The 27490-nt window shown below is 58.9% G+C and overlaps 1 protein-coding gene across 3 annotated transcripts in view; it reads right to left on the bottom strand.

Annotated features, from left to right (window-relative positions):
- The window catches only part of GNA12 (G protein subunit alpha 12), an 86907-nt gene that overhangs the window by 31846 nt on the left and 27571 nt on the right, over positions 1-27490 (bottom strand). For all 3 annotated transcript variants that reach the window (XM_040990047.1, XM_040990045.1, XM_040990048.1), the window contains exon 2: positions 8821-9036. In XM_040990047.1, coding sequence (XP_040845981.1) covers positions 8821-9036 — 216 coding nt within the window. The remainder of the gene's footprint in view (positions 1-8820; positions 9037-27490) is intronic.

Below are 27490 nucleotides of genomic sequence, written 5' to 3'. Positions count from 1 at the left end.
GAGTTCACGTCTAACCTCCCTGTGCTGCCAGCCACAGTTCTGCTCTCGCGGTGCTGGGGCTCCATTCCGACCGTCCTGCCACACACTGGCTCTGCGGAGGACACGACAGGAGGTGTTCCACACACCAGCGTGGAGTACACTTCACAGTGTCCAGCAGCGAGGCTGTGTGCCAGGCGGGGTGCTGGGACCCCGAGAAGGCCGGGGGGCCTCCCGGGTGAGGGAAGCAGGGGGCTCCAGCCATGCGTCACAGACGTGGACAGAGGCACGGGGCCCAGCCCGGGCTCACGGACTCCACGGCCATCTGCTGGGAGGAGGGCAGGCAGTGACACCACTCTGAGATGGTCAGGGTGTCCAGAGCTGGCCAGACGGTCTAAACAGGAAGCCTGCCTCAGGAAACAACGTGCAGGACTTGGGAAGCCTTCCTACAATACAGCCATGTTCACACTCCATCCTGAAAATGTCTGTGTGGCTTTTCCTGACTGTAAAAATAATACACGATTCAACCACAACTGAAAATAGTTGAGAAAAGCATGCTTTTGTAATTATAAACATACAAATGTTAGGAGAGCTGACATCAGCTGGGGTAGTCGGGCAACATGCTGATGTGGTCCCATGTCCTGGACTTTCTGTCTGCCCGAACACAGACAGGGACTGTGCCTCTTTCCCTCTCTGCCCAGGCCCGCCTTCCGAAGCAGTGGGCGGAGCCCCAGCTGGCCCCTCCCCACTGGCCCCTGGCCCCTCCCAACAGGTTCCTGGCCCCTCCCAGCCAGCCCCTGGCCCCTCCCAGCCGGGCCTTGTCCCCTCCCGGCTGGCCCCTGACCCCTCCCAGCCGGGCCCCTCCCGGAAGAAGCGGCACACAGGTGACTTCCTCTCTGTTTTGCTTTGGTTTTTATAAGCAATATAAACAAGCTTGCAGTCTTGGCATATTCATGTCATTGTTTTCCCTTTTAGATCTTCATTATAGCAAGTGAAAACATGGACCAAGTGCATAGAGTGTACATTATGTGACCAACGCACAGCAGCCCTCAGGGCTCTCACTGGGTCTTCTAGAACCACGTGCCTCGGTGCCATCACGCAGCCCGAGTGGCTGTGAGAGGCAGCCGTGGGCCGAGTGCTTACATTAATAGACCTTTTTAAATCGAGGTGTGAGAAGCTTCAGAAACTTCACAGAAAGTATGCATCACCTAGCACCACATGATTTCAAAGATTTCTGTGAAGTTTCTGAAGCTTCTTGCATGCTCACCAGCAGCAGCTACAGCCTAGCAAGAGAGAACCCACAGCTGCCCCACCAGGCATGCCCCTAGCCCCAGATCTTGCATCTGCCAGGAGGCTGTGGTGCCTGAAGTGACTTGCACCCCGTCCCAGTACTTGCCAGTTGGTGCTATGGTCTAGCCTGGCTGGCCCGCTCCCCTTTTGGCTCTTGTATGTGCCAGTGGGTACACAGCCTCGTCCAGCCTGCCTCCCTCGCCCCCAGTCCTAGCTCTCATGCTCATCTGTGGAAGCAGGGGCCGAGGAGGGGACTTTCGGAGGTTCTCCTACTAGGTCTGCTCCCAGCCCTGGATCTTGTGTGTGCCAGCAGGTGCTACTGTCCAGACCAACATGACTGGTCCCTACTCATCATCCCCAGACCCAGCTCTCTTGTGATCCAGTGGGTGCTGCAGCCTAGCTCAGTCTGTCTCACACCTGTTCTGGCTTTCATTATTAGAGGGTGCTGAAGCCTAGCCCAGTCTGGCTAACCTCCAGACCCAGCTCACACACATGCTGATGGGTGCTGCAGCCTTGCCCAGCCTGGTCTGCCCATAACCTGGCTCTTTCATTCACCAGTGGGAGCTGCAGCCCATGAGGGGAGTCCCCAGAGTTCCCCTACAAGGCCAGTTCCCAGCTCTGGGTCTTGCATGTGTTCAAGAGTGCTCCAACCTAGCCTGGCATGGCCTACTTGCAGTCTATTCCAGCTGGGCACAGCCCACCCCTGTTCGCCACTAGATCCAGTGGAACAAGTGCTGACAAGTGCTGCAGCCCTGGCTGGCCTGGGCCACCCCCAGCCCTGGCTCTGGTGCTCTGCAGTGGGAGCTGTGGCCTAGTAGGGGAATTCTCCAAGTTCCCCTACCAGCCTGCTCCCAATCCCACGTGTGCCAGTTTTGGGTGCTACAGCCTGGCCCTGCTCAGCCTGCTAGTCCTAGCCACTACGAGTTTCAGGTGGATTTCTGTGGTCCAGCCTGGCTCGGCTTGTCGTCACTTTCAGCTCTCCATATGGACTGATGGGCGCTGCAGTCCCACAGGGGCGCGTCCACAAGTCGCTCCTAGAATGTGTCCCGAGATCTGGTTCTCTCGACGGGTGCTGAAGCCCAGCCTGATGTAGCCTACCCCCTGCTCCAATACTCTTGGGTGATCCTGCAACCTGGCCCAGCCAGGCATTGCTCCCCCCGCCCGTTTTTGCATGTGCCAACTGCTTATTTCAGTCCAGCCCAGGCCTCCCACACGGCAGGATATCTTGGCCTTACCAGCCAGGTTCTCTGGTTTTCCCCTCTGAACCACTCATCTCAGCTCCCTCGTCCACAGTGAGTGCAGTGGTCTGCTCTGCTCAAGACCTCAGAAGTCATTGCTCCCTGTCACATATGCCCTAAGTGTCCCCACTCGTCATCCCCGGACACTTGAGTTCCTGCACTGCATCCTGGGGCCTGGCCGTTGTGTCCTGGCAGCCCCGCTTCCCTTCCAGCTCCCTGCCTGTGGCCTGGGAAAGCAGCCGAGGACGGCCCAAAGCCTTGGGCCCCTGCACTCGTGTGGGAGACCCAGAAGAAGCGGCCTCTTGGGGAACGATTCATCGGACGGAAGAGCTTCCTCTCTGCCTCTCCTCCTCTCTGTGTAATTGACTTTACAATAAAAATAAATCTTAATTTTTTTTTTCTTGTGCAGCTGCAGTTGTTTTGTACTCTGCTTAACATATAAACAAATCATGTGTTTAGTATTCACAGCAATTTCCATAATAATGTGTCATTTATCTCTTAATTTTTTAAAAGATGTAATTATTCCAGGCAACAAGACCCCACCAGAAGAGGCCTCACATCCTTGAGCTGGCTGCCTCTGCATCTCGTCATACGACCAAGAAGACATCTTCCATGTTCAAGTCTCACTATTATTTTTGGTTTTTAGTCACATGCAATCAAACTGAACCACGACAGCCACAGGGAAAAACCTTCCACCTGCTTTAGACAGCAGGAGACACGCAGGCTGTGAAGCAGATGCTGCAGGAGGCTCCACACACGCCCACGGCCCCAGGAAACACCAGGCCAGAGGACTGGCCCCGGCACTGCCTCCTGGGGTCCCCGGGCCTCCAGCTCAGACCTGCACTACAGAGCTTCACTGTGCCACCTTCACAGGAAAGAAGGAAGTGCAGAGGGCTGCACCTGTCGCGGTCCAGGTGGGCCAAGCGGAGGAACAGACACCCCAGAGCTGCAGGGACACGCGGGGAGACACACCAGCCAAGCAGACGGACACACACCCCAGAGCTGCAGGGACACGCGGGAAGACACACCGGCCAAGCAGACGGACACACACCCCAGAGCTGCAGGGACACGCGGGGAGACACACCGACCAAGCAGACGGACACACACCCCAGAGCTGCAGGGACACGCGGGGAGACACACCGGCCAAGCAGACGGACACACACCCCAGAGCTGCAGGGACACGCGGGGAGACACACCGGCCAAGCAGACGGACACACACCCCAGAGCTGCAGGGACACGCGGGGAGACACACCGGCCAAGCAGACGGACACACACCCCAGAGCTGCAGGGACACGCGGGAAGACACACCGGCCAAGCACACCTGTGGTCTGACCGGCACTGCTGCTGGGCCCGCCCCCCCTCAGCCGCTGTCCTTCCAGGAAATGTGCCAACAGCCTCTCTCTGCCAAAGGCCCTGTGCTTCACGTGCTGCTGCAGCAACAAGCCACCTCTTCTCTCCATCAGCCTGGACTCCAGGGCCGGCACTCTGCTAGTGAGGGCCAAGCACACCAGCCGAGGACCGCTGCCTGGTGGTGTTGGCCACTGCGCGGTGACCGCTCCTTCCCACACAGGCAGAACTCCCACTCAGCACCAGCCAAGGCTGTTCCAGAACACGGCGGAGCATGTGGGACACGACTCACCCAGAGCGTTACCCGACAGGCACAGAGCAGCTGGCAGAGGGGAGGGCACCTCCCGGACCGAGGCTGAGGCACCAGATGTCACAACAGTTAAGACCGCACTTGTGCATGCTGGGCACGCCACGCACTAAGCCACAGAAAGGCTTCCCTCCTGGAGGGCTTGCACGCTGGTCTGACGGCAGCAGCGCCGTACACACAGCACTCACGGCTGCCTCCCTCGGGGCTTCCAAGTCACCCGCACAGTGCATCGCCAGTGAGCTTTCAGAACTGAGTCCTCTCCGCAGAGACCCTTGGGCCCGAGCCCACTCAAACCCAAGAGTTTATCTAAGCAACCAGGGAGTACGAAGCAGGAAGGAGCAGCGCAAGGCAGCACACACCCCGTCCAGCTCCCCAGCCCCAGGGACAGCAGTGTCCGCTCACGGCCGCAGCACAGGAAGCCACGGGGCTGCCGAACCAAGGGATCCAACTTCCAAGTCCCCGAGAGCCCGCGATGCTCCCAGCTTGACAAGGCTTCCCGGGACCTCGGGAACCACGGCCTGCCGCCCGGGCTCCACTTCCGGGGAGCTGGCTGCAGGCACCAGGCAGCTGTCAAGCTGGCGCCGTCCCCGTCTAACAGGGCAGCGTCCCGCTCCTTCTGCTTCACTGCACCAAGGAAGCAACGCCACATCCTGCATGCAGACTGCAGCGGACATGGGCGGCAGGCACACGGCTTTCGTAAGAAGGCAAGGCCGCTCGCTCGGGGAGCCACGCTCTCCTGCCAGGGCCACTCCACTCCCCACAGAGGACAAAGCGCTGCCTTTGCTTTTTCTTTTGTTTCTGTTTTTTGGCTCTAAGAGGGCTAGAGAACCCAAGGGCCACTGGGAGGAGGAAAAGTCCAGCATCTGGCTGGTCACACTGGGTCTCCCTGGCACGCCAGGGTGAGGGAAGAGCAGAAACACATGCCCTGGAGGGTTCTGCCACCCTGCGGGCGGCTGCCGAGGCGGGCGGGTGCTGCCAGCAATCACCTCGGCCAGGACGGCTGGGACCTACTACTTAATCATGCCGATAAAACAGTCCATACAGATTTTGAAAAAGAAGAACACAGAAATGCACGTTTGGGCATAACATATCTATGTTGACCACTCAGGTGTGAACACTGTCACACGTGCTTTTCACGAGCACGTGTAATGTACTAAAATGTACTGTATCGTCTAAAGATCGTGTCCTTGAAGCAGATTAAAACATTGGGCCACCCATAGACCCTCGCGATGGCGGTCTTACTCTACTGCATGTCACGTTTACATCCAGTAACCCTTCCTGAGGCCCAGGAGGAGCTCCCGGGCAGCGGCACGCTGTCTTGGCTGACAGCTGGCGCTGCAGGTCGGCGACATGCGGCCCCTGCTCTGGGGCCTGGTGAGCCAGGAGGCAGAACCTAAATTCACGTCACCAAGCTGCTGAGATGAGCGCCGGGCTCTGAAGGCACACAGCCCCTGCCAGCGCCACCTGGCACCTGCCACTGTCAGCTGAGGCTTCACCGTTAGTCCCCCAACCACACCAAGTCAGCCAACGGCCGAGCAGGCCCACTCGCCCTCGGGGACAGGGGTCTCTGGTCTTGTTCCCCACTGCATTGCCGGTGTCCAGCACACAGCAAGCGTGCTCTCAGTGCTGGGTGACTAGTGCACACGGCGGCAGGGGGTAGGCTGGGCCTGAGGTGCACACTGCTGGGACTTCCGACATGGGGCACAAGCAAGTCCCTCCTCGTGTTATCTCCAAGATTCACTGAGCGAAGAGGTCCCCACAGCCCTGACATACCGCACCAGTGGGGTAAGGCAAATGACGAAACCCTGCTGACTCAGCCACTCTGGGACAGGAGACTTCAGTCTGTCCACGTTCTGGTGGAGAGCGTGACCGTGAACACACACCCACGGCTGACTGTTGCAGACTGGCCCGGGTGAACACACACCCACGGCTGACTGTTGCAGACTGGCCCGGGTGAACACGCACCCACGGCTGCCTGTTGCAGACTGGCCCGGGTGAACACGCACCCACGGCTGCCTGTTGCAGACTGGCCCGGGGTGAACACGCACCCACGGCTGCCTGTTGCAGACTGGCCCGGGGTGAACACGCACCCACGGCTGACTGTTGCAGACTGGCCCGGGTGAACACACACCCACGGCTGACTGTTGCAGACTGGCCCGGGTGAACACACACCCACGGCTGACTGTTGCAGACTGGCCCGGGTGAACACACACCCACGGCTGACTGTTGCAGACTGGCCCAGGTGAACACACACCCATGGCTGACTGCTGCAGACTGGCCCAGGTGAACACACACCCATGGCTGACTGTTGCAGACTGGCCTGGGTGAACAGATACCCATGGCTGACTGTTGCAGACTGGCCCGGGTGAACACACACCCACGGCTGACTGTTGCAGCCTGGCCCGGGTGAACAGATACCCACGGCTGACTGTTGCAGCCTGGCCCGGGTGAACACACACCCACGGCTGACTGTTGCAGACTGGCCCGGGTGAACACACACCCACGGCTGACTGCTGCAGACTGGCCCGGGAGCTGTCTTGCCTGGCTTCTACTCAGCTCCTTCCCCTTCACTGTTGACTGGCCAGAGGTAGGATGTGCTGATGAAGGGGTGGGGGAGCACCACCCCGTCCACCTGGTGGACAAAGGCTTAAGGAGAGGCAGGATGGACGCACAGCCGCCTAGTGTGAGCCAGGGCCAGGTGAGCAGCCGAGGCAGCAGGGCGGAGGTGCTGCCCGAGCTGACGCCTCACCTCCTTCCAGTGGGACACCTGCACAGGGATGTCCTACAGACAACCAGTGTCCCTGCAGGTCACCACCACGCGAGACGAGGGAAGATGGAGGAGGTGTGGCAAACTGCGGGTGGTGGAGACAGTACAACAGAGCATCTGAGCACACTCGCAGCATGACAGGCTGAGTTCAGGTAAGGGCTACCATTCATTCCTAGTGTTACACCAGGGTGAATGTCCTAGTTTTGACAACTACACTATGGTTACACAGCAGGTCCACATTAGGGAAACTGAAAAACAGACAAACAAAACAAAACAGGGACACCGAACTGAGATGAGCAGACTGCAGAGCACTGCAGATCAGTGCGGAAAATGCAGACAACACACGTGGGGAACTGTCAAATAAACCAGAATGAGATAAAAGCCTCCCAGTACTAAATCCGGGCATGGACGTGAGGCCTCAAGGCAGCGCCCACTGCTGGGCGGCCACTTCAGGAAGCTGTCTGTTGGGAGGAGTGTACCCTGTGACTGGGGAATTCTATCCCAAGGCCTCCATCCTGCAGAAACCACTGACCACACGCATCAGACAGTCAAGGAAGACAGTGCAGTTCCGATAGTACACCGATGCCTGCACAGCCGTACTAAGGAGCACCTACTGGCACAGACCGTGCAAACACACTACAATGGTAAACCACAGGAGAACGCACACACACACATCACAGCCAAACCATAAAGGGGAGATGCGGGGCTTGGAAGCTCCAGGCCAGGGCTGTGCCCTTCACGTGCCTATCTGGAGCCCTGGTGTGTGTGAGGACCAGGGCCAGGGTCAGGGCCAGGGTCAGGGCCAGGGTTAGGGTCAGGGCCAGGGCTGTGCCCTTCACATGCCTATCTGGAGCCCTGGTGTGTGTGAGGACCAGGGCCAGGGTCAGGGCAGGGTCAGGGCCAGGGCCAGGGTCAGGGTCAGGGCCAGGGCTGTGCCCTTCACGTGCCTATCTGGAGCCCTGGTGTGTGTGAGGGCCAGTGGGCATCCTGACCCAACTCTGGGCACTTCTCTTTGAAAGGAGTCAATATTGAAAAGCAAAACAAAAGAAGACATCCGGAATGTTCTGCTGCTAGGGTCAGCACTCCACCTGTCTCAAGGACTCAAGTGACCAGCCAGGTTCCCAGACATTTGCACTTCCGCCCACAGCCACACTCGGCAGCTGCGGAGTTGCCTACCGGGAGGCATAACCACAGGCCAACATCTAGAAAGGCTGGAGCCCCTGGAGTTGCTCCGCCTGGGAGCTCTGTGAGAGTCAGCTGGCCCCTTGGTACCCGGCCCGTGTGAATTCTGCCTCCTCCCAGACTGCTTTACTTGCCTCTACCATGTGTTGTATCGTTGAATGCCAGGACTTGGAGCAAGGCATAGCTTTCCCAGACATTTATATGGTCTTTACGCATCAGTCCTACCCCGATCAGAAGGAGCCCTGCGTGACAGGTCCACGACACAACGACTTCAAATATTCCCCACGTGAAGGAGCCCTGCGTGACAGGCCCACGGTGCAGGGACTGCACACATCCCCACGTGAAGGAGCCCTGCGTGACAGGCCCACGGTGCAGGGACTGCACACATCCCCCACGTGAAGGAGCCCTGCGTGACAGGCCCACGGTGCAGGGACTGCACACATCCCCACGTGAAGGAGCCCTGCGTGACAGGCCCACGGTGCAGGGACTGCACACATCCCCACGTGAAGGAGCCCTGCGTGACAGGCCCACGGTGCAGGGACTGCACACATCCCCATGTGAAGGAGCCCTGCGTGACAGGCCCACGGTGCAGGGACTGCACACATCCCCATGTGAAGGAGCCCTGCGTGACAGGCCCACGGTGCAGGGACTGCACACATCCCCCACGTGAAGGAGCCCTGCGTGGCAGCCCCAGGGCGGGGGCATGTACTCACCAGCTGGAACTCGCTCCTGCGGCTGAATGCCTCCCTGATGCCAGAGTCCCTCCAGAGCGCGCCCAGCGCGGGCACGTACAGCTGGAACGTGGCCGGCTCCACAGGCAGCCCGGCTTTGTTCTCGAAGGCCATCAGGAACATGCCGTGCTTCTCATTTTCAGAATACTGCCAAGGGATGCCAAGCTTGTCTCGCGCATCCACAAGAACCTTGGAGCCCTAGGAAATAAAAGGGGAAAACTCAATTATGCTTCAAGAAACCAAAGTACGGCAGAGACGCTTGGCACGGCATGGGTCTTGGCCTGCTGCGATGCGAAAGCAGTGTCTGAGACGAGTGATCTGGACAGAAAGATGCCACCCCGTCCTGGTTCTGTGGGCCAGGCAGGTGCTCCGGCCGGGGCGTCTGTGCTGTGACATGCGACATGATGTGAGGGTTGCGGGGGTAGGGGGGCAGCCTGACTCCCAGGCAAGCAAGCAGCACGAAGCCCCTCAGTGCCTCCCGACACCACCACATGGCAAACTCAACGTCGCCTGGAGTTCTGACGGGGAAAGCCTGCATGTGACAGCAAGCGGCTGCTCATGGGGATGCCACGGCACTCCCAAGAGGATGCACTCAGGCCGTACGCCGACCCTGGTGGCTCCTGGCTGCCAGATGGGCACTCTGCCTACTCCACACTGACCAGTGAAAAAGACGCCCACCATGGGCCCTGGAGTGCCCACGAAGCAGGGGCTGCACAGCGTGCTCTCCAGAGCTCACACCCATGCTGGTGAGGAGGACAAACTCCAGCACATGCTTTGGCTGTTTCCTCCCTGTTAAAGCCCAGGTCAGCCTTCTTCACCTCACAGGGGGGTGGGGAGCAGTCTACAGCAGGACAGTGCTGGCAAGTCTCTGGTCTGCGCAGGGCTATGGGAACCGGCCTGCTGTGGGTGCGCTCTATGCTGGCCATGAGGGGAAGCCTCCTGTGCCGAGGGTCTCCCGGGACTCAGGACAGGCTGGGTGCTACACTGGCCTCCTAGACAGGGAAGCCAGGGCCTCTGCTGCCCACAGGGTGCCTGTCAGGGCCACTGCTGTCCGCCGGACGCCTGTCAGGGTCCCTGCTGACCGCCAGGTGCCTGCCTGCTTTCTTTCCCTGTGAGATGACTTATATGCCATATGACTGGTCCGTCTGACGTGTGCGACGGAAGGGTCCTGGTGGGCACTTGCTCCCCACCCCCAGCTTCCTTTCCGGCACCGGGCACAGAGGGACGAAGCATGCGGCCTCTACTCCTGCCCTGAATCCTGAGTTGGACACAACGATGCCAGCAGGGGCCACTTACTTGTGCCTGAGACAGCCTGGGCAGAGGCTCCTACGGGCGCTGCACAGGGCCCTGTCTGCCTTCAGGCACCAAGCAGACGTCCTTCAGCAGTCTGTCAGCTGTACCCACCTGCAGTCATGAGCCACACCTATCGGCAGTGCGTGAATGACAGAATCTGGCCAGGGGGACAGGCAGACACAAAGTGACCCCGACTGTGACGAAACCCGGCCACGAGGGTTAGACTCCTTCAACCCGGTGAAGAACACTGGCATCAACAGTTGATGTTCCAAGACCGAGTCAGTGGGTGTGCCCCCTTTACCACACAGCAAAGAGCTAACAACGAGTGGGAGAAGGCAGTCAGGAGTAAAAGAGGAAAAAAGAACCCCAGCTGCTTGCAGACGCCATGTTTAGCTAAGAGCCTGGGAGTCCATCAGGGACAGCACGCGTGTGGCGAGCTCTCACACACAGGTGACCCTCTGTACCCGCGATGAACAGGCGGAAACTGCCCTTTGAAGACGTGACACCAGCGACCACTCGCATGCGGTGCTGTGGCTGTGGGCTCCCTGCTCACACAGCGCAACAGGAGGCACGGGGGCTCACAGCTGGGGAGCCCACTGCGTCTCAGGCCCCGGCCTTGGCCTGGCTGGGACGGGTGTGCAGGGAGTCAAGCTCGGGACCGGGGTCTCTATTTGGATCTCAGGCCTTCAAAAGTAGTTTTTTTTTTTTTTAAAAACAAAAAGGCATCAATCTAATAAACTATTTATAGAACCTATGTGCTGACAAGTTTAAAATCTTGACTGTAAAACAGCATTTGGTAAGTGAAGACAAGCACCATGCCCACGATTGCAAGAATGACGCTGACAGTAACTTTCCCTGAGCGGTGAACAGGCCTGAGGGACTGCGACCACACCATGTAATCACAGCAAGAGCTTCTACCGTGTCTTAACAACTACTGTCACTTTACTTGAAAAGCAGAGACTGCTCCTGCCCACGGCTCACCTTCCGAAGGCTTGCAGCAGCCGGGGTGGCGGGGCCAGGCCAGGAGTGCTGCGTGGGCGCCATGGGCCCGGACGTGAGGCGCCATCTCCTGCATCACGAGGCTGGGTTGGGAGCAGAGCCAGGACGAGTGTGTCCCAGGGCTGTCCTAACCGCTGAGCCCAACGCTCACCCCCATTCTAAAATTTCCATTAAGTGCAGGATCAGTTGAAGCAAGCTTGAAAAGTGCAAGCGGGAGGCAGTACCGTGGGAGGTCCGCCATGCAGCTGCGTCAGCAGGGTGTGTGGCCGCCAGCAGGGGGGTGTGGCCGCCAGCAGGGGGTGTGGCTGCCAGCAGAGGGTGTGGTCATCAGCAGAGGGGTGTGGCCTTCAGCAGAGGGTGTGGTCATCAGCAGAGGGGTGTGGTGGCCAGCAGGGTGTGTGGCCACCAGCAGAGGGGCGTGACCATCAGCAGGGGGTGTGGCCGCCAGCAGGGGGTGTGGCTGTCAGCAGGGGGTGTGGCCGCCAGCAGGGGGTGTGGCCGCCAGCAGGGGTGTGGCTGTCAGCAGAGGGTGTGGTCACCAGCAGAGGGGCGTGGCCATCAGCAGGGGGTGTGGCCGCCAGCAGGGGTGTGGCTGTCAGCAGGGGGTGTGGCCGAGCGCAGCGCAGACTCACCTTCCTAACTCATCCCTCTAACAGGGCCAAGGGATCAGCCGGGTAAAAGCAGACGCTGTTGGAGCCGTGGGACACCCAGACCAAAAACTCCTTGGCCCAACCTCATGGACTTACACACAACTAGCTCAAAATGGGTGAAAGTTCTTAGACACGACTCCAAATGCTTGCTTCATTAATGAAAGATAATTGGACTTTGTCAAAACTAACAACTCTTGTTTGGTAAAAAGATCTTTCCTAAGAACCTAAAAAGAGGGCCTGGCATGCTAGTCTAGCGGCTGAAGTCTTTGCCTTGCACATGTCAGGATCCCATATGGTGCCGGTTCTAATCCCAGCAGCCCTGCTTCCCATCCAGCTCCCTGCCTGTGGCCTGGGAAAGCAGTGGAGGACGGCCCAGAGCCTTGGGACCCTGCACCCGCCTGGGAGACCTGGAGGAAGTTCCTGGCTCCTGGCTTTGGATCGGCTCAACTCCGGCCATTGCCGTCAATCACCGGACAGAAGATCTTCCTCTCTGCCTCTTCTCACTGTATAACTGACTTTCCAATGGGAATAAATAAATATTTTTAAAAAAGAAGAAGCTAAAGCGAAGAGCCAGACTGGGAGAAAAGCGGAGCAGATGACTCATCTTTGGAATATAACAAGAGCACCCAGAAGCCAACAGTTGCCGCAGCAGAGAATCTAGTTCCGGGGCAGAAGACAAAAGCCACGTGCCGTGCAGAGGTGCTCGGCCGGGGGAGCAGACGCACACGCAGCTGCTCGCACTGCGCGGCGGCCAGGACACCCATGTGTGGCCTGCAGCTCTGTCGGCAGGGCCCACTCCGAAAACACGTGGTGGAGCCTTACAAACCCAACGCACACCTACCATGCAACTCTGTGACCTCGCCCCTGGGCAATTACTCCAGAAAAACAGTAGCAGTCCACACACAGCCTGCGTGGGGCTGTTCCCGGCAGCTGTACCCACTGCAGGCCGAACAGAAACACCCCGCGTTGCATCCAGAGCTGGCAGCGCTGGCACGATCCTAGGCCGCGTGCTGCAGGACAAGGTCATCCACAGGCCGGCACCGCGGGTCCCTGAGACGACAAGGCTAGAGAGAGGCGCAGTGAAGGCTGTCCGCTTCAGAGGCGAGCAGGGCGGGAGAGGCTGCTGGAGGGCCTGGCTGTGGCACTTCCCTGGCTAAGGGACACCAGCTGAGGAAAGCTGGGGGACAACTTCCTATAAACCCGTAATTATTCCACAATGAAGAGCTTTTAGAAAGTTAGCTGGCAACCAGGTAACAACCATGCACGTGGAAACATGGTTAATGGGCCACAGGAAGAGATCAGGAGGAGGGAGAGGTGCCCAGTAAGCCCCTCACCGGGTAAGTCTCACCAGGAACCTCCGGACCCGTTCGCTTCCCTCCAGTCTGTTTCCTCCTGTCACCTTTCCCCGGGAGAGAAAGATCTTACACCTGCTGGCTCACTCCCCAAACGGCCACTCAGAGCTAGGCCGGTATGAGGCAAGGAGCCCCTTCAGGTCCCACATGCGGGTGCAGGATCCCAAGGCTTGGGGCGTCCTCCGCTGCTCTCCCAGGCCACAGGCAGGGAGCTGGACAGCAAGTGCAGCAGCAGGATGTGAACCAGTGCCCCTGTGAGGCTGGCACTGGAGGATTGGTCAGTTGAGCCATCCTGCTGGCCCCATCTCCCCACAGTCTTTGGCTACACCACAAACTCCTGCCTTCCTCAAAGGGCCAAGGAAACAAAGCTGATTCCTTCTGTATAACAGAAAGCACAGCAGGTATTTCCCCGTGGTCTCCAGCAAAGGGCCTCAGCACCCATTCCAAAGGAGAGAAAGGCTCCATCCAGCGGGACGCAGCCCAGGCCCCACGTGCACCTGCTCTCCCAGGCAGCGGACTAACCCACGTGATCCTTAGTACGGCTCTGTACCCACAACTCAAATACAGCACACTGGGCCTCCCTAGAAGACACACACATACACAAACACATGCTATATGCATACATAATGTACATATCAACATGTTTCTTTTTGAGAGGCCGAGGGATGGAAGGATGGCTAGGGAGAGAGCCCCCGCCTGCTGCTCATGCCCCAAGTGCCAGTGATGGCTACAGCTAGCGATCCAGGAGCAGCGACTGGTGCAGTGCACTGGTGTCTTCGCTTGCTGCCCCCAAGGCCTGCAGCAGGAGGCGGGAGGAGGCAGCGGGAGGTGGGAGGAGGCAGCAGGAGGCGGGAGGAGGCAGCGGGAGGCGGGAGGAGGCAGCGGGAGGTGGGAGGAGGCAGCAGGAGGTGGGAGGAGGCAGCGGGAGGCGGGAGGAGGCAGCGGTCTCCGTGCCCAGGGTACATCGGCACAGGTGAACCCAGTACTCACACTCGGGTTGCTCTACCCCACCAGGTAACTCAGTGCTTCCCCCCTGCTGGAAAGGCTCACCTTCCTGCATCCAGACACGGGCAGAGCACCAGAACAGACCCACACGCCTGGAGGCCACCTCAAAGACCGCCTGCCTCAGCTAGCGGGCAGAGCACAGAAAGCTCAGGATCTCTCGCACGCCTGCGCGACTGGAACACCATAGGCTAATGCTGCTCCAATTCAACTGCAAGCAACCGTGAAGAGAGACGTTACTTCTTGTTGCCCAAACCCAACAAAGTTGGCACCACTGCTGACAAACTTTGCACCACAACAGCTAACTACGGTCCGCTTTCTGTACCTTTTCAACTTAAAAGCTAAGGGGCCTGGGTGTGTGTGTGTGTGTCTTTTTTCCCCTTTTGAATTATTCTAGTAAAAAACTGGTCTCCGCCAACTTTGATCTGAAAAGCCCAAATGGAAATTCTAGGGAAGTTTTCTGTTTTGGGACAACTGCTTATTTTGAGTTCACTTGTTTTCCCTTTTAAGCCAGAGAGGAGAGAGGGATGGAGTAGTGAGGGCAGGCAAGGCAGGAGGGGAGGGACAGGACAGGAAGGGGAGGGGAGAGGAGAGGGGAGAGAGAGGAGGGGAGCGGAAGCGGAGGAGCTCCTGGGAGACTGGGCCATTGGCCACTCTGTATTCCCTGCACTTCTGCAGAACTGATGAGGGCTGCCAATGCCACAGGCGTCATGCCAGCAGAGGAGGAATGATCAATTTCCTTGCCCTTATTTTCCCCAATGAAAGACCAATTTCATAAAACAAAAACACCAACAAAATCAACAAACCAAAATACTGCTGGGCCCGGTGTGGTGGCTACAGTCCTCGCCTTGAAAGCACCAGGATCCCATATGGGCGCGAGTTCTAATCCCAGCAGCCCCATTTCCCATCCAGCTCCCTGCCTGTGGCCTGGGAAAGCAGTCGAGGACGGCCCAAAGCCTTGGGACCCTGCACCCGTGTGGGAGACCTAGAAGAACTTCTGGCTCCTGATCAGCAGGCCATTGCGCTCACTTGGGGAGTGAATCAGCAGATGGAAGATCTTCCTCTCTGTCTCTCTTCCTTTCTGTGTATCTGACATTGCAATAAAAACAAATGAATCTTAAAAAAAAAAAAAACTGAAATATTGTTAAAAAAGAAAACAAAACCAATTTAGAGAGTTTCCTTATGGAGGAATGGAGACGTTGCTCTGCGAGGGCCAGGAAGAAAGCCCTTTTTTCAATAACGGGTAAGAAGCATTCATCTCCTAAATAAACATACATTTACTTAATTGCCCAAGCACAAGCAGTGGGAGTCCCAGGCAGCTTGATGACTTCATCTCAATACAATTCAACACTTTAAATTGTTCAAAGACACATTTTTGAAGACAACTTACAAATATGGCAACTTAAACCTCTCCTTAAGGAATGACCTCCATGGTAGCCTAGTGGCTAAAGTCCTTGCCTTGCACGTGCCGGGATCCCATATGGGTGCCACTTCAAGTCCCAGCGGCCCCACTTCCCATCCAGCTCCCTGTTGTGGCCTGGGAAAGCAGCAAATGATGGTCCAAAGCCTTGGGACCCTGCACCCGTGTGGGAGACCCAGAAGAGGCTACCGGCTCCTGGCTTCAGATCAGCACAGCACCAGCCATTGTAGCTGCCTGGGGCGTGAATCAATGGACGAAGGATCTTCCTCTCTGTCTCTCTTCTGTGTATCTGATTTGCCAATGAAAATCAATAATTCTTAAAAAAAAATAGATTCCCTGTCTGTTGCTTACGTAGAGCTGGGGTATTTTTCAGTTTGCTGAATGAAGCTAAAAATTGCAAATCCTGCTATCTCACGTAAAAATAAATTTTATTAGTTTAGTCCCGATCAAACCAAGTCTTCCTGGACTAGCCACTGCTCACCAAAACCTCACAAGAAACACTAAAGTTACAACAGCCGAGTGTGAGCGGTCAGAGCGCCCGGCCTGCAGCACTGTCACACGAAAGGACTGTCACACTAAAGCTACAACAGCCGAGTGTGAGCGGTCGGAGCGCCCGGCCTGCAGCACTGTCACACTGGCAGAGCCGCCCTCAGTCGGTGCAGGGGGAGTGCGTGCAGAGCTGTCTGTGGGCTCACGGGCCCTGTCCCTTTAGACGAAGGAGCCATCAGGCAGTCACAGCCCTGCTGGGCCTCTGACAAGAGTAGCAGTCAGACACTCCAGTCACGGCCAGCTGCTACTGTGCGTCTACAACGTGAAGCCAGAGGTGGGGCGTCCCCAGGTAAACACCACAGGGCAGCGGAACCACGGCCTCTGGGGGTGAGCCAAGTGTGGGATCCACGCTGTGAGATGCAGGGGCAGTCACAGGCTTTGGGAAGGGGTCCACGAAGTTGGAGCTGTGGCCATGGAGGGGCTGCATAAAGGCGCTGTGGAAGAGGGCGGGCCGTCAGGAGGCGGCGGGCACAGCGGGGCAGCGGGCACAGTGCGGCGGCGGGCACAGCGGGGCAGCGGGCACAGTGCGGCGGCGGGCACAGCGGGGCAGCGGGCACAGTGCAGCAGCGGGCACAGCGGGGCAGCGGGCACAGTGCAGCAGCGGGCACAGCGGGGCAGCGGGCACAGCGCGGCAGCGGGCACAGCGCGGCAGCTGGGCCTGGAGAGACTTGTGGCAGTTTCTCACACTGAGTTTCCTCAGATGGTGCAGAAGGGGCCCAGGACAAGCTTGTGATCACCACGACTTCTCTACTGACCTGGGGAGGAGGGGTAGTCGACATCACTTCAGATTTCCTGGCATCTCACCCAGCCACGGCTCAGAACTCTGAGCCCACAGCGGCCAGCGTGTGGCATGGCGGCTGAAGCCACGCCTGTGATCGGCGTCTCCACGAGGATTCCTGGCTGCTCAGTACTCCTGCGTCCACACACAGTGAACAGTGGTTCCAGGGCCTGGGACAGCAGGAAGTGGCCACTGTGGCCAGCAGGGAACAGACTTCCTCTCCCTTTCTCTGTGCGTAACTCAGGCTTCCAAATAAACACCTGAGAGGAAGAAACAGAGCCAGCAGACTGGGAACTCGGGGAATCACGTGCCCGACTCCTGCGTGCCCCATCCTCCCAGGGGCGCGCTGCAGCCAAGCCTCGAGACTTCCTCTAAGGTCCATCCGCTGACGCTCTCCAGTGAGGAACAGAAAGTGTTCTGAGAACACCAGACATCATGCCAAGGGAGAAAAGCCTGCAAACACGGCCCAAGGCAAGGAACTGGATAACCCTAACCGGTGGAGGCAAGTCTGTCTTAGGGATCGCAGACCTCCACCCACACGGTCAGGAGTGTGTGCACACGTGTGCATGCGCATCTGTCCTGTGAGCCTGCCGCACCCATCTCACATCTAACGGGACCGGGCTGAGGAGCAGGGCCTTGCAGGAAGGATCTGGGTTTGGAGAGAAGCCCTGTGTGGGGTATGGGGTATGCCCTCTGGGGACAGTGTCGCAAGGGCCATCTTGAGCTGCAGGGACAGGTGAGGGACCACGCCACCTGCCCTGGAAGCAGGGTCCGCCAGGACAACCGCCCTGCCTCCCCACCCACCACGCTGGGACCTTGGGGCCTGGGGAGGGGAGGGCTTAGGGGCAGCAAGTACCCGGCAGGCCCTTGTACAAAGCTCACAAATGCCAACTGGCACCAGCTGCTGGGTGTGTGGGCAGACAGCGGCAGGAGAAAGGAGACGTCCTCTGGTGCCCTTTAAAGAGCCAACAGCCTTACCGGAAGCGAGCGGGCGTCCAGGGCACACTCCCCTCAGCTCTCCCCAGAAAGTGCTTACAGTAAGGGGCGGGCGCTACGTGCAGCAGTTACGATGCTGCTTGGACATATGTCAGACCAGGGTGCCTGGGCTTCTGTTTATCTTTGGTTTTTTATTTACATGAAAAAGAGTTTACAGAGAGAGGAAGAGAGGAGAGCCTACATCTGCTGGTTTACTCCCCAAGTGGCCACAATGGCCAGAGCCGGGCTGGGCTGAAGCCAGAGCTTCTTCCAGGTCTCTCACACGGGTGCAGGAGCCCAAGGATGTGGGCTGTTCTCTGCTGCCTTCCTAGGCACATGAGCAGGGAGCTGACGGGGAAGTGGAGCAGCCAGGACTCAAACCTCTGCCCTCACGGGATGCCGCTGAGCAGTGGCGTCTCCTGGGGCTGGGTTAACGACTCCGCTTCAGTCCCAGCTTCCTGCTGCTGCGCTCCACCTGCAGGCAATTGCTGCTGGGACGGCTGGGTCCTGGTCCCTAGCAGGATGACTCCCGGCTCCGGCCTGACCAGCCCTGCCTATCCAGACATCTGGCGAGTGAAGCTGTGGGTATAAAGCTCCCTCTGTCTCTTCGCCTTTCAAACAAAAACAAATAAAAACTATTGTAAAAACCAAAAGTAGCACCTACAGCCAGGAGGCAGTGGGATATGCGGTAAGTCTGGCTAAATGGTGTGAACTTTTACTTGTGTCCAAGCTCAAGCAGCACAAAGCTTGGCTCACACACACTCTTGGGCAGCACAGGCCCCAAAGGGCAGTGGTGCTCAGCTGGGTGGAGGCATCGCCCCGGCACGCGTCTGAAGGCTCATGGCGCCGCGCTGGAACGTACCATCTCTGGCCATGCTGGCATCAGCCTCTGCCGGCCACAGCTGCCCTAGGATGGCACTGCTCAGTGTGGCACACTGTGACAGACACTCGGGGACAGAGACCAGGGAAGGTGGAAATGCATACGGCATTCTCAGAAACAACGCCTGGAACGGGGCCTGTATCACTCTTTGTAAAAACTCCCTTTCCTGGGCCCAGCATGGTGAGTCAGTGGCTAAATCCTCGCCTCAAACACCTGAGATCCCATATGGGGGCCAGTTCATGTCCCCGCTGCTCCACTTCCCATCCAGCTCCCTGTTTCTATCCTGGGAGAGCAGCGGAGGAGAGGACGGCCCAAGGCCTTGTACCCGGCACCCACGTGGGAGAGCTGGATCTGCTCCTGCTGTGGTCAGCCCAGCCCTGGCCACTGCGGACATTGGGGAGTGAACCAGCGGAAGGAACACCTTTCCCTCTCGCACAGCTCTCTGTAAATCTGCCTTTCCAATAACAACTTTAAAAATAAGATAGCCATTACTGAATAAAACAACACAAACGGTCAGATTTCGAGAGGATAAAGGCTAAAGCTGAACAGAGAAACGCCCCAATTCACACTGTTTAGTTACAAGGGCGCTCCTCCACCGAGACGCCATCACAGCCACTAGTCTGTCATGTTGCAAACTAACGGAGTTTCCTGCCTTGCTATCCTGCACACGGGTTTCTCCACATTCTTTTCTTACCAAGTCTGTTTGCGCTTGGTAGCAGAGCTATTTCCGTCTGAGTTTCCAGTTACAGAACTAGGCTCAGCGGGTCCTTCGTACCATGGGGGACGAGCAATGTAAAACATGCAGCAGGAGTTCTAGGGAGAAGTTTTACAAGCAGGAGAACTTGGAGTTGGATACAAACAGGCATCACTCAGAGCCAGGAAAAGCCACCAGCTGGAAACTTCCAGAGCAAAGCTGACAGAACCTCAAGTTACAATCACAGAGGATTGACCCGGCAGACGCGGCGGCAGACGTGCTGGCGGCCTGGGCTGCAGCTGCCCGGCGGCCTGCCAACACCTCCCAGACCAGCACTGCACCCTTGTCCTGGCGGCAGTGGCAACGCATCGGCTGGCACCACCAAGGCCTCTCCCAGGATCCGGGCTGGCTCCTCATTTCAGAACTGCAGACCGGGGGGAGTGCTGTATCTCTAAGCATCCTGTTGTGCTCAGAGCCCACCCTCTCGGCAGCCCCCGCGTCCCCCTAAGAGTCAGCAGGCGGGGGAGCTCCACCAGCGCAGGTGGCCTTGGCAGGGGCTCTCTGGCCGGGGCCCTGGTTTTCCTTTCTCGTTTCTGGGTGTCTTCAGCTCAGCCAAGCTGGCATTGCTCTGTGGGAGGCACACAGGAGGCATGAATGCTAACTCGCCCACTGCTGAACAGACCCTGTTCCTACTGACTCACAAACTCTAGCCTCCACTCAGTATTTCTACCTCTGGGAGGAAAGAAATTGTATTAAACATGAATAAATTTACGGCTTGTATTCACACAGACGAAGCTGCGGTTCTGACAACTAAAATCCAAATTTTAATTCATGACTACCAAGAGCCAAGAGCGGTCTCGGGCCTCGGTGCCTCCTGCAGGAGACAGAGCCACTCGTTCAGGAGTGACCACTGGGGCCAGCAGTCCGGTCAGGCAGTTCAGCGGCCACAGGTCACCAAGGGGTTCAGGGGACCATCGCTGAAGGCCTCACCTCAGCTCTGCACAGGCTCCATGGGCTGCAGTGGGCAGCAGGGCCTGGATCTAGGGGTGACCAGGTCCCACCTTGCCAGGCCCTGTCCCCGCCCAGCAGCACAGGTGGTGGCTGTGAGCCACACGCGCCGTCTCGCTGACGGCAGGTCTTCTAAGAGGTGTCCTCTTGTTCACACTCGTCTCCTTCACCTCCCCCACACCAGCAGCCCGGTCGGCCTATCCAACCTGCAGCTCCAGGGGCCCGTCTCCCTCTCAGTTAAAACACCCCTGTCCCGCCAGGAGCCCTGACTGAGTACCTCCCTGGCCCACACCAGGCACTCAGCCACAGCAGCTCCCTGCTTCTGCCTCGAGCCTCCACCTGTACAGCTCCTGGCCAGGGGAGCACTGGGCCTTCACTCCTCCCAGGCTCTGCCTGAAGGAAGGGCCTGCTTAGGCACCCTGCACCCTGGGCCACTCACCTGTCCTGTCAGGGTCTCTGCCCCTCCCCATCAGGCCAGGTCTATATATGACCCAGGCTGGGAACACACAGCTTTTCCCCCTGCTGATGTGAAGAACAGACTTGGGTGGCTCCCAGGTGCACCCTGCCTAGCAACTCTTCCAGCCTCCCCATCAGAGGGGGGAGGCCCTAAGCTCCAGGAGCCTGAGTGCTCCTTCACTGAGTGCTCTCACACAGCCTCCCCGTCAGAGGGAGGAGCCTGAGTGCTCTCACACAGCCTCCCCGTCAGAGGGAGGAGCCTGAGTGCTCGCCGTCAGAGGGAGGAGCCTGAGTGCTCCCTCCTGCCTCCCTGTCAGAGGGAGGAGCCTGAGTGCTCCCCGTCAGAGGGAGGAGCCTGAGTGCTCCCACACCGCCTCCCCATCAGAGGGAGGAGCTGAGTGCTCCCTCACTGCCTCCCCGTCAGAGGGAGGAGCCTGAGTGCTCCCACACCGCCTCCCCGTCAGAGGGAGGAGCCTGAGTGCTCCCTCACCGCCTCCCCGTCAGAGGGAAGAGCCTAAGTGCTCCCTCACTGCCTCCCCGTCAGAGGGAGGAGCCAGAGTGCTCCCCGTCAGAAGGAGGAGCCTGAGTGCTCCCTCACTGCGTCCCCGTCAGAGGGAGGAGCCTGAGTGCTCCCTCCTGCCTCCCCGTCAGAGGGAGGAGCCTGAGTGCTCCCTCACTGCCTCCCCATCAGAGGGAGGAGCTGAGTGCTCCCTCACTGCCTCCCCGTCAGAGGGAGGAGCCTGAGTGCTCCCACACCGCCTCCCCGTCAGAGGGAGGAGCCTGAGTGCTCCCTCACCGCCTCCCCATCAGAGGGAAGAGCCTAAGTGCTCCCTCACTGCGTCCCCGTCAGAGGGAGGAGCCTGAGTGCTCCCTGTCAGAGGGAGGAGCCTGAGTGCTCCCACACTGCCTCCCCGTCAGAGGGAGGAGCCAGAGTGCTCCCCGTCAGAGGGAGGAGCCTGAGTGCTCCCTCACTGCGTCCCCATCAGAGGGAGGAGCTGAGTGCTCCCTCCTGCCTCCCTGTCAGAGGGAGGAGCCTGAGTGCTCCCTCACTGCCTCCCCGTCAGAGGGAGGAGCTGAGTGCTCCCTCCTGCCTCCCCGTCAGAGGGAGGAACCTGAGTGCTCCCTCACCGCCTCCCCGTCAGAGGGAGGAGCCTGAGTGCTCCCACACCGCCTCCCCGTCAGAGGGAGGAGCTGAGTGCTCCCTCACTGCGTCCCTGTCAGAGGGAGGAGCCTGGGTGCTCCCTCACTGCGTCCCCGTCAGAGGGAGGAACCTGAGTGCTCCCTCACCGCCTCCCCGTCAGAGGGAGGAACCTGAGTGCTCCCTCACTGCGTCCCCGTCAGAGGGAGGAGCCTGAGTGCTCGCCGTCAGAGGGAGGAGCCTGAGTGCTCCCCGTCAGAGGGAGGAGCCTGAGTGCTCCCTCACCGCCTCCCCGTCAGAGGGAAGAGCCTAAGTGCTCCCTCACTGCCTCCCCGTCAGAGGGAGGAGCTGAGTGCTCCCTCACTGCCTCCCCATCAGAGGGAGGAGCCTGAGTGCTCCCTCACCGCCTCCCCGTCAGAGGGAAGAGCCTAAGTGCTCCCACACTGCCTCCCCGTCAGAGGGAGGAGCCTGAGTGCTCCCCGTCAGAAGGAGGAGCCTGAGTGCTCCCTCACTGCGTCCCCGTCAGAGGGAGGAGCCTGAGTGCTCCCTCCTGCCTCCCCGTCAGAGGGAGGAGCCTGAGTGCTCCCTCACTGCCTCCCCATCAGAGGGAGGAGCTGAGTGCTCCCTCACTGCCTCCCCGTCAGAGGGAGGAGCCTGAGTGCTCCCTCCTGCCTCCCCGTCAGAGGGAGGAGCCTGAGTGCTCCCTCACTGCCTCCCCATCAGAGGGAGGAGCTGAGTGCTCCCTCACTGCGTCCCCGTCAGAGGGAGGAACCTGAGTGCTCCCCGTCAGAAGGAGGAGCCTGAGTGCTCCCTCACTGCGTCCCCGTCAGAGGGAGGAGCCTGAGTGCTCCCTCCTGCCTCCCTGTCAGAGGGAGGAACCTGAGTGCTCCCTCACCGCCTCCTCGTCAGAGGGAGGAGCCTGAGTGCTCCCTCACTGCGTCCCCGTCAGAGGGAGGAGCCTGAGTGCTCCCTCCTGCCTCCCTGTCAGAGGGAGGAACCTGAGTGCTCCCTCACCGCCTCCCCGTCAGAGGGAGGAGCCTGAGTGCTCCCACACCGCCTCCCCGTCAGAGGGAGGAGCTGAGTGCTCCCTCACTGCATCCCTGTCAGAGGGAGGAGCCTGGGTGCTCCCTCACTGCGTCCCCGTCAGAGGGAGGAGCCTGAGTGCTCCCTCACTGCCTCCCCGTCAGAGGGAGGAGCTGAGTGCTCCCTCACTGCCTCCCCGTCAGAGGGAGGAGCCTGGGTGCTCCCACACTGACAAACAGCACACCTACCAGGCTATCGAGAGTCCATGTCTTACCTCGTAAGTCATTACTAGGATCAGTAAAATTATCATGGACTATAATTCGTTTTGACAAAGAACAAATGTATGAGCCTGGAAAACCTTTAAAAACAACATCTTTTCCATATGTCAAAAAGAAAAGAAGAAAGCCTTTGGTTAGGACGGGGTTGCGGGAAGGACCCTCGCTGCGACCGGCTCTCAGCACACAGCCGCGCTCACGGCTCGCAGAGAGAAGCCGCCTAGGAAGCAGGTCTGCGTTCAGGGCAGTCTTGCAGATGACCAACGGGACAGGCAGTGCGTGCAGGGGAAGGCCTGCCGCCAGGAACCCCAGCCTAGCTCCTCAGGGCCAGCGGCACCACGCTTTAGAGCACTTGGGTTGCTACACTGGACGGCTTCTAACAGCAGTCACAGCAGCTGGACCCTGAGCGCCGAGGCCCTCCAGATGTGGGGGCTGTGGACACGCACACGCTGGAAGGGGGAGATGGAGGGCTCTGCTCTCGTGACCTAATCACCTCCCAGAGGTCCCGCCTCCTACCCTAACCTGCTCGTAACTCGGGATTACTTCTGTGGACAACTACGCCTCAGGGGGCACTCAGTCCCGGGTCTGCTCAGGATGCTGGATCCCAGGTCCTACCCGCGGCTGGCAAGACAGTAAAGAGAGATGCGCAGTAGCAGGCCAGGACGGCTCAGCCGCTGAGGGGCCAGACACGGCCAGGCCTTCCCCAGCAGCATGGTCAGAAGACGTGGCCTTGCAAGAAAGCCACAGTGCCGCCCAGACAGGGCACGGAGGGGGCAGAGGGCAGCTGCAGATCCAAGAGGGCAGGCCTCTCTTTGTGACTCCTGGGGCGCCTGCATGTCTGTGCACGGCCAGGGCCCCCAAGGCACAGGCACCGGGTGAGTCAGAAGGTCCAGCGGCTGCGGGCTGGGGGATGAAAGGGCAGCCAGGTGCAGGAACTGCGCAGAGGGAATCAGCGCTGACACGGTGCAAATGTGTGGGAGGAACATGTTCCCCAGCTTGGTTTGATCTGTGACTTCTGTCAGTTACGAGCGGCAAGCCGACCTCATGGCGTGGGGCTGTGCCGCAGGGATCCCTAACAGCGCTGCTCCGACTCCTGCGCTTCCGACCAGCTCTCTGCTCAGGGAGCAGAAACCCCCACTCAACCCAGGCAGCTGCAGGCATGTCAGCCCTCTGCTCAGGGAGCAGAGACCCCCGCTCAACCCAGGCGGCTACAGGCATGTCAGCTCTCTGCTCAGGGGCTGCGGAGACCCCCGGCTCAACCCAGGCGGTGCAGGCATGTCAGCTCTCTGCTCAGGGGCTGCGGAGACCCCCGGCTCAACCCAGGCGGCTGCAGGCATGTGGGAAAGGAACCAGCCTTTCAAACAGAATCACTTCAGACAGATTGTAGAGTAAAATCAATTTACCTGAAAAGCACACTGCCCAAAGTCAGTAAGATTACAGAGTAGATAAAAAGAACTGTAAACAAGAATTACTTCTACTGCTAGGCTCATGATGAGCCACGCTGTGTGCAGTGCTGGTCGGAAGCCCCGGTGCCCTGCATGCCAACAAGAGCCAGGCCAGAAGGCACACGGGTGTCGGCGCCCACCTGGCCATAGTGCTGTCCACATCTGTGGCACCTAGGGAAGCCGGAGCAGGCTGGCGAGGGTGGCAGCCCGAGGCTCCGTGCCCGCCCTCTGCGACCGTGAGAACGACCCCAGCTCTGAGAGGAATCCCTTTCTGAAGGTGACTAGGGTGTGTCACCACCGTCTGTCCTAGCACTTCCTGCTCCCTCGGAGGCAGCAGAGCCTTCGGTCCTGGGGCTTTCGGAAGGTCAGGCCTTCGGTGCACCTGTCTCCTCCACCGTCACATCCTCTTCCTGCCGGACCAGAGCCACGGCAAAGCCACTGTCACCTCACATCTGGAAGTCTGTCCAAAGGGCAGAAGGATGAAGCAGTGCAAAGCACAGGCACCTGGCTCCCTCCCGTTTAAAAAAGATGTATTTATTTTTATTGCAAAGTCAGATACACAGTGAGGAGGAGAGACAGAGAAGATCTTCCGTCTGCTGGTTCACTCCCCAAGTGGCTGCAACAACCGGAGCTGAGCCAATCCGAAGTCAGGAGCCAGGAGTTCTTCCAGGTCTCCATATGGGTGCAGGGTCCCAAGGCCTTGGGCCGTCCTCAGCTGCTTTCCCAGGCCACAGGCAGGGAGCCATATGGGAAGCAGAGCCACTGGGATTAGAACCAGGGCCCATAAGGGATCCTGGCGTGCAAAGAGAGGACTTTAGCTGCTAGGCTACCATGCCAGACCAACGTTTGGCCTTTTTAATGGCTTTGCAGATGAATCCATTTACAAACTCAAAACACTTCAGGGACCTTTAAGATACAGCTGTGCGGCAGGTGTCATGTTAATCCTCTATGCTGCAGCACCAGCATCCCATAAGGGCACTGGCTCATATCCCAGCTGCTCCACTTTCAGACCAGGTTTTTGCTGGCGGCCTGGGAATGCAGTGGAAGAGGGCCCAAGTCCTTGGGACGCTGCACCCGTATGGAGACCTGGAGCAGCTCCCGGCTTCAGATCGGCTCAGCTCTGGCTGCTGCGGCCATTGAGAGTGAGCCAATGGATGGGAGACCTTTCCCTGCCTCCCCTTTACTCTGTGAATCTGTCTTTCCAATAAAAATAAATTTTGGAAATGAAAAAAGATATAGTTACTTTATCCCAATAACACTGTTATACGGTTTATGATATTTTGCTTTAAGGTGAAACAATTCTCCAGACCGTCTTTACAAGCGTGGTGGAAACACGGGCTCCTTCTTGGCCTGGCACACCTTCACCGTCCAAATGACTCAGCAAACAGGTCAGGACACGCCCAGCGCACCCGTCAGCCCCAAGGGCAGCACCACCTCCAGGTGGTCAGGGTTCACCCCGGTGAGCAGACAGGAAGGAGGGGAGCACAGGAGCGAGGGAGTGAGGCAGGGCAGTGCCGACGGGCAGCACCCGGCAGTGAGGCAGGGCAGAGCCGACGGGCAGCACCCGGCAGTGAGGCAGGGCAGTGCCGATGGGCAGCACCGGCAGTAGGCAGGGCAGTGCCGATGGGCAGCACCCGGCAGTGAGGCAGGGCAGTGCCGACGGGCAGTGCCGACGGGCAGTGCCGACGGGCAGCACCGGCAGTAGGCAGGGCAGTGCCGACGGGCAGCACCCGGCAGTGAGGCAGGGCAGTGCCGACGGGCAGCACCGGCAGTAGGCAGGGCAGTGCCGACGGGCAGCACCCAGCACCCGGCAGTGAGACAGGGCAGTGCCGACGGGCAGCACCCGGCAGTGAGGCAGGGCAGTGCCGACGGGCAGCACCCAGCACCCGGCAGTGAGGCAGGGCAGTGCCGACGGGCAGCACCCAGCATCTGGCAGTAGGCAGGGCAGTACCAATGGGCAACACCCAGCACTCAGTGGTGAGGCAGAGCAAACTGCCAGAGGAGTGCACAGCACAAGCAGAGGCAACTACACAGGACCAGGTCTGAGGTCAGAATGGGGGACCAGCATTGTGGTGCAAGCATCCCACACGGATACTGGTTCGAGTCCCAGTTGTTCCACTTCTATCCCATCCAACACCCTGCTAATGAACTGCTAAAGCAGCAGTAGATAGCTCAAATGCTTGGGCCCCTGCACCCAAGTGGGTGGCCTGGGTAAAGCTCCTGGCTCCCAGCTTTGGCCTGAAAGGCTGTCATGGCCATCTGGGAGTGAATTAGCAGGTGGAAAAATTCCCCCTTAACTCTACCTTTCAAATAAACAAATGTGTGTACATGTAAAATCTTTATGGCCTGGAGGATCTGATGGAACAAAAGGCTTAGGAAGGGGACGCCACACAGGGACCACTGGGAACATCTCCCCGAGGTCTCCTGCGGGACCTTCTCCCCGTACTTGCACGAGCCAGTTCCTAACCCATCTCTGTGTTCCACATGTCCTGTTGGCCATGTCTCCGTGGAGTCGTGGCTCTCACCGAGGGCCCGCAGCTGGCCTTCTCTAAGCAGGGTGGTGCCTGCAGGGAGAGGGCAGTGTGGGGTGGACCTCCACTCTGCACCTGGGGCGAGCCCTCAGCACGTGCTCTTCCTGGCAGCACACTCCACACCCACCATTACCAAACCACCTAGGCCAACAGCCGTCCTTAAGAACTGTACTTGGGGAGGGTA

This window comes from Ochotona curzoniae, unplaced genomic scaffold (genome assembly GCF_017591425.1).
Source record: "Ochotona curzoniae isolate NIBS_2020 unplaced genomic scaffold, NIBS_Ocur_1.0 contig_54, whole genome shotgun sequence".
Taxonomy (NCBI): Eukaryota; Metazoa; Chordata; class Mammalia; order Lagomorpha; family Ochotonidae; genus Ochotona; species Ochotona curzoniae.
Note: the sequence above shows the minus strand (reverse complement) of the source record. Positions and strands in the feature narration are given on the sequence as shown.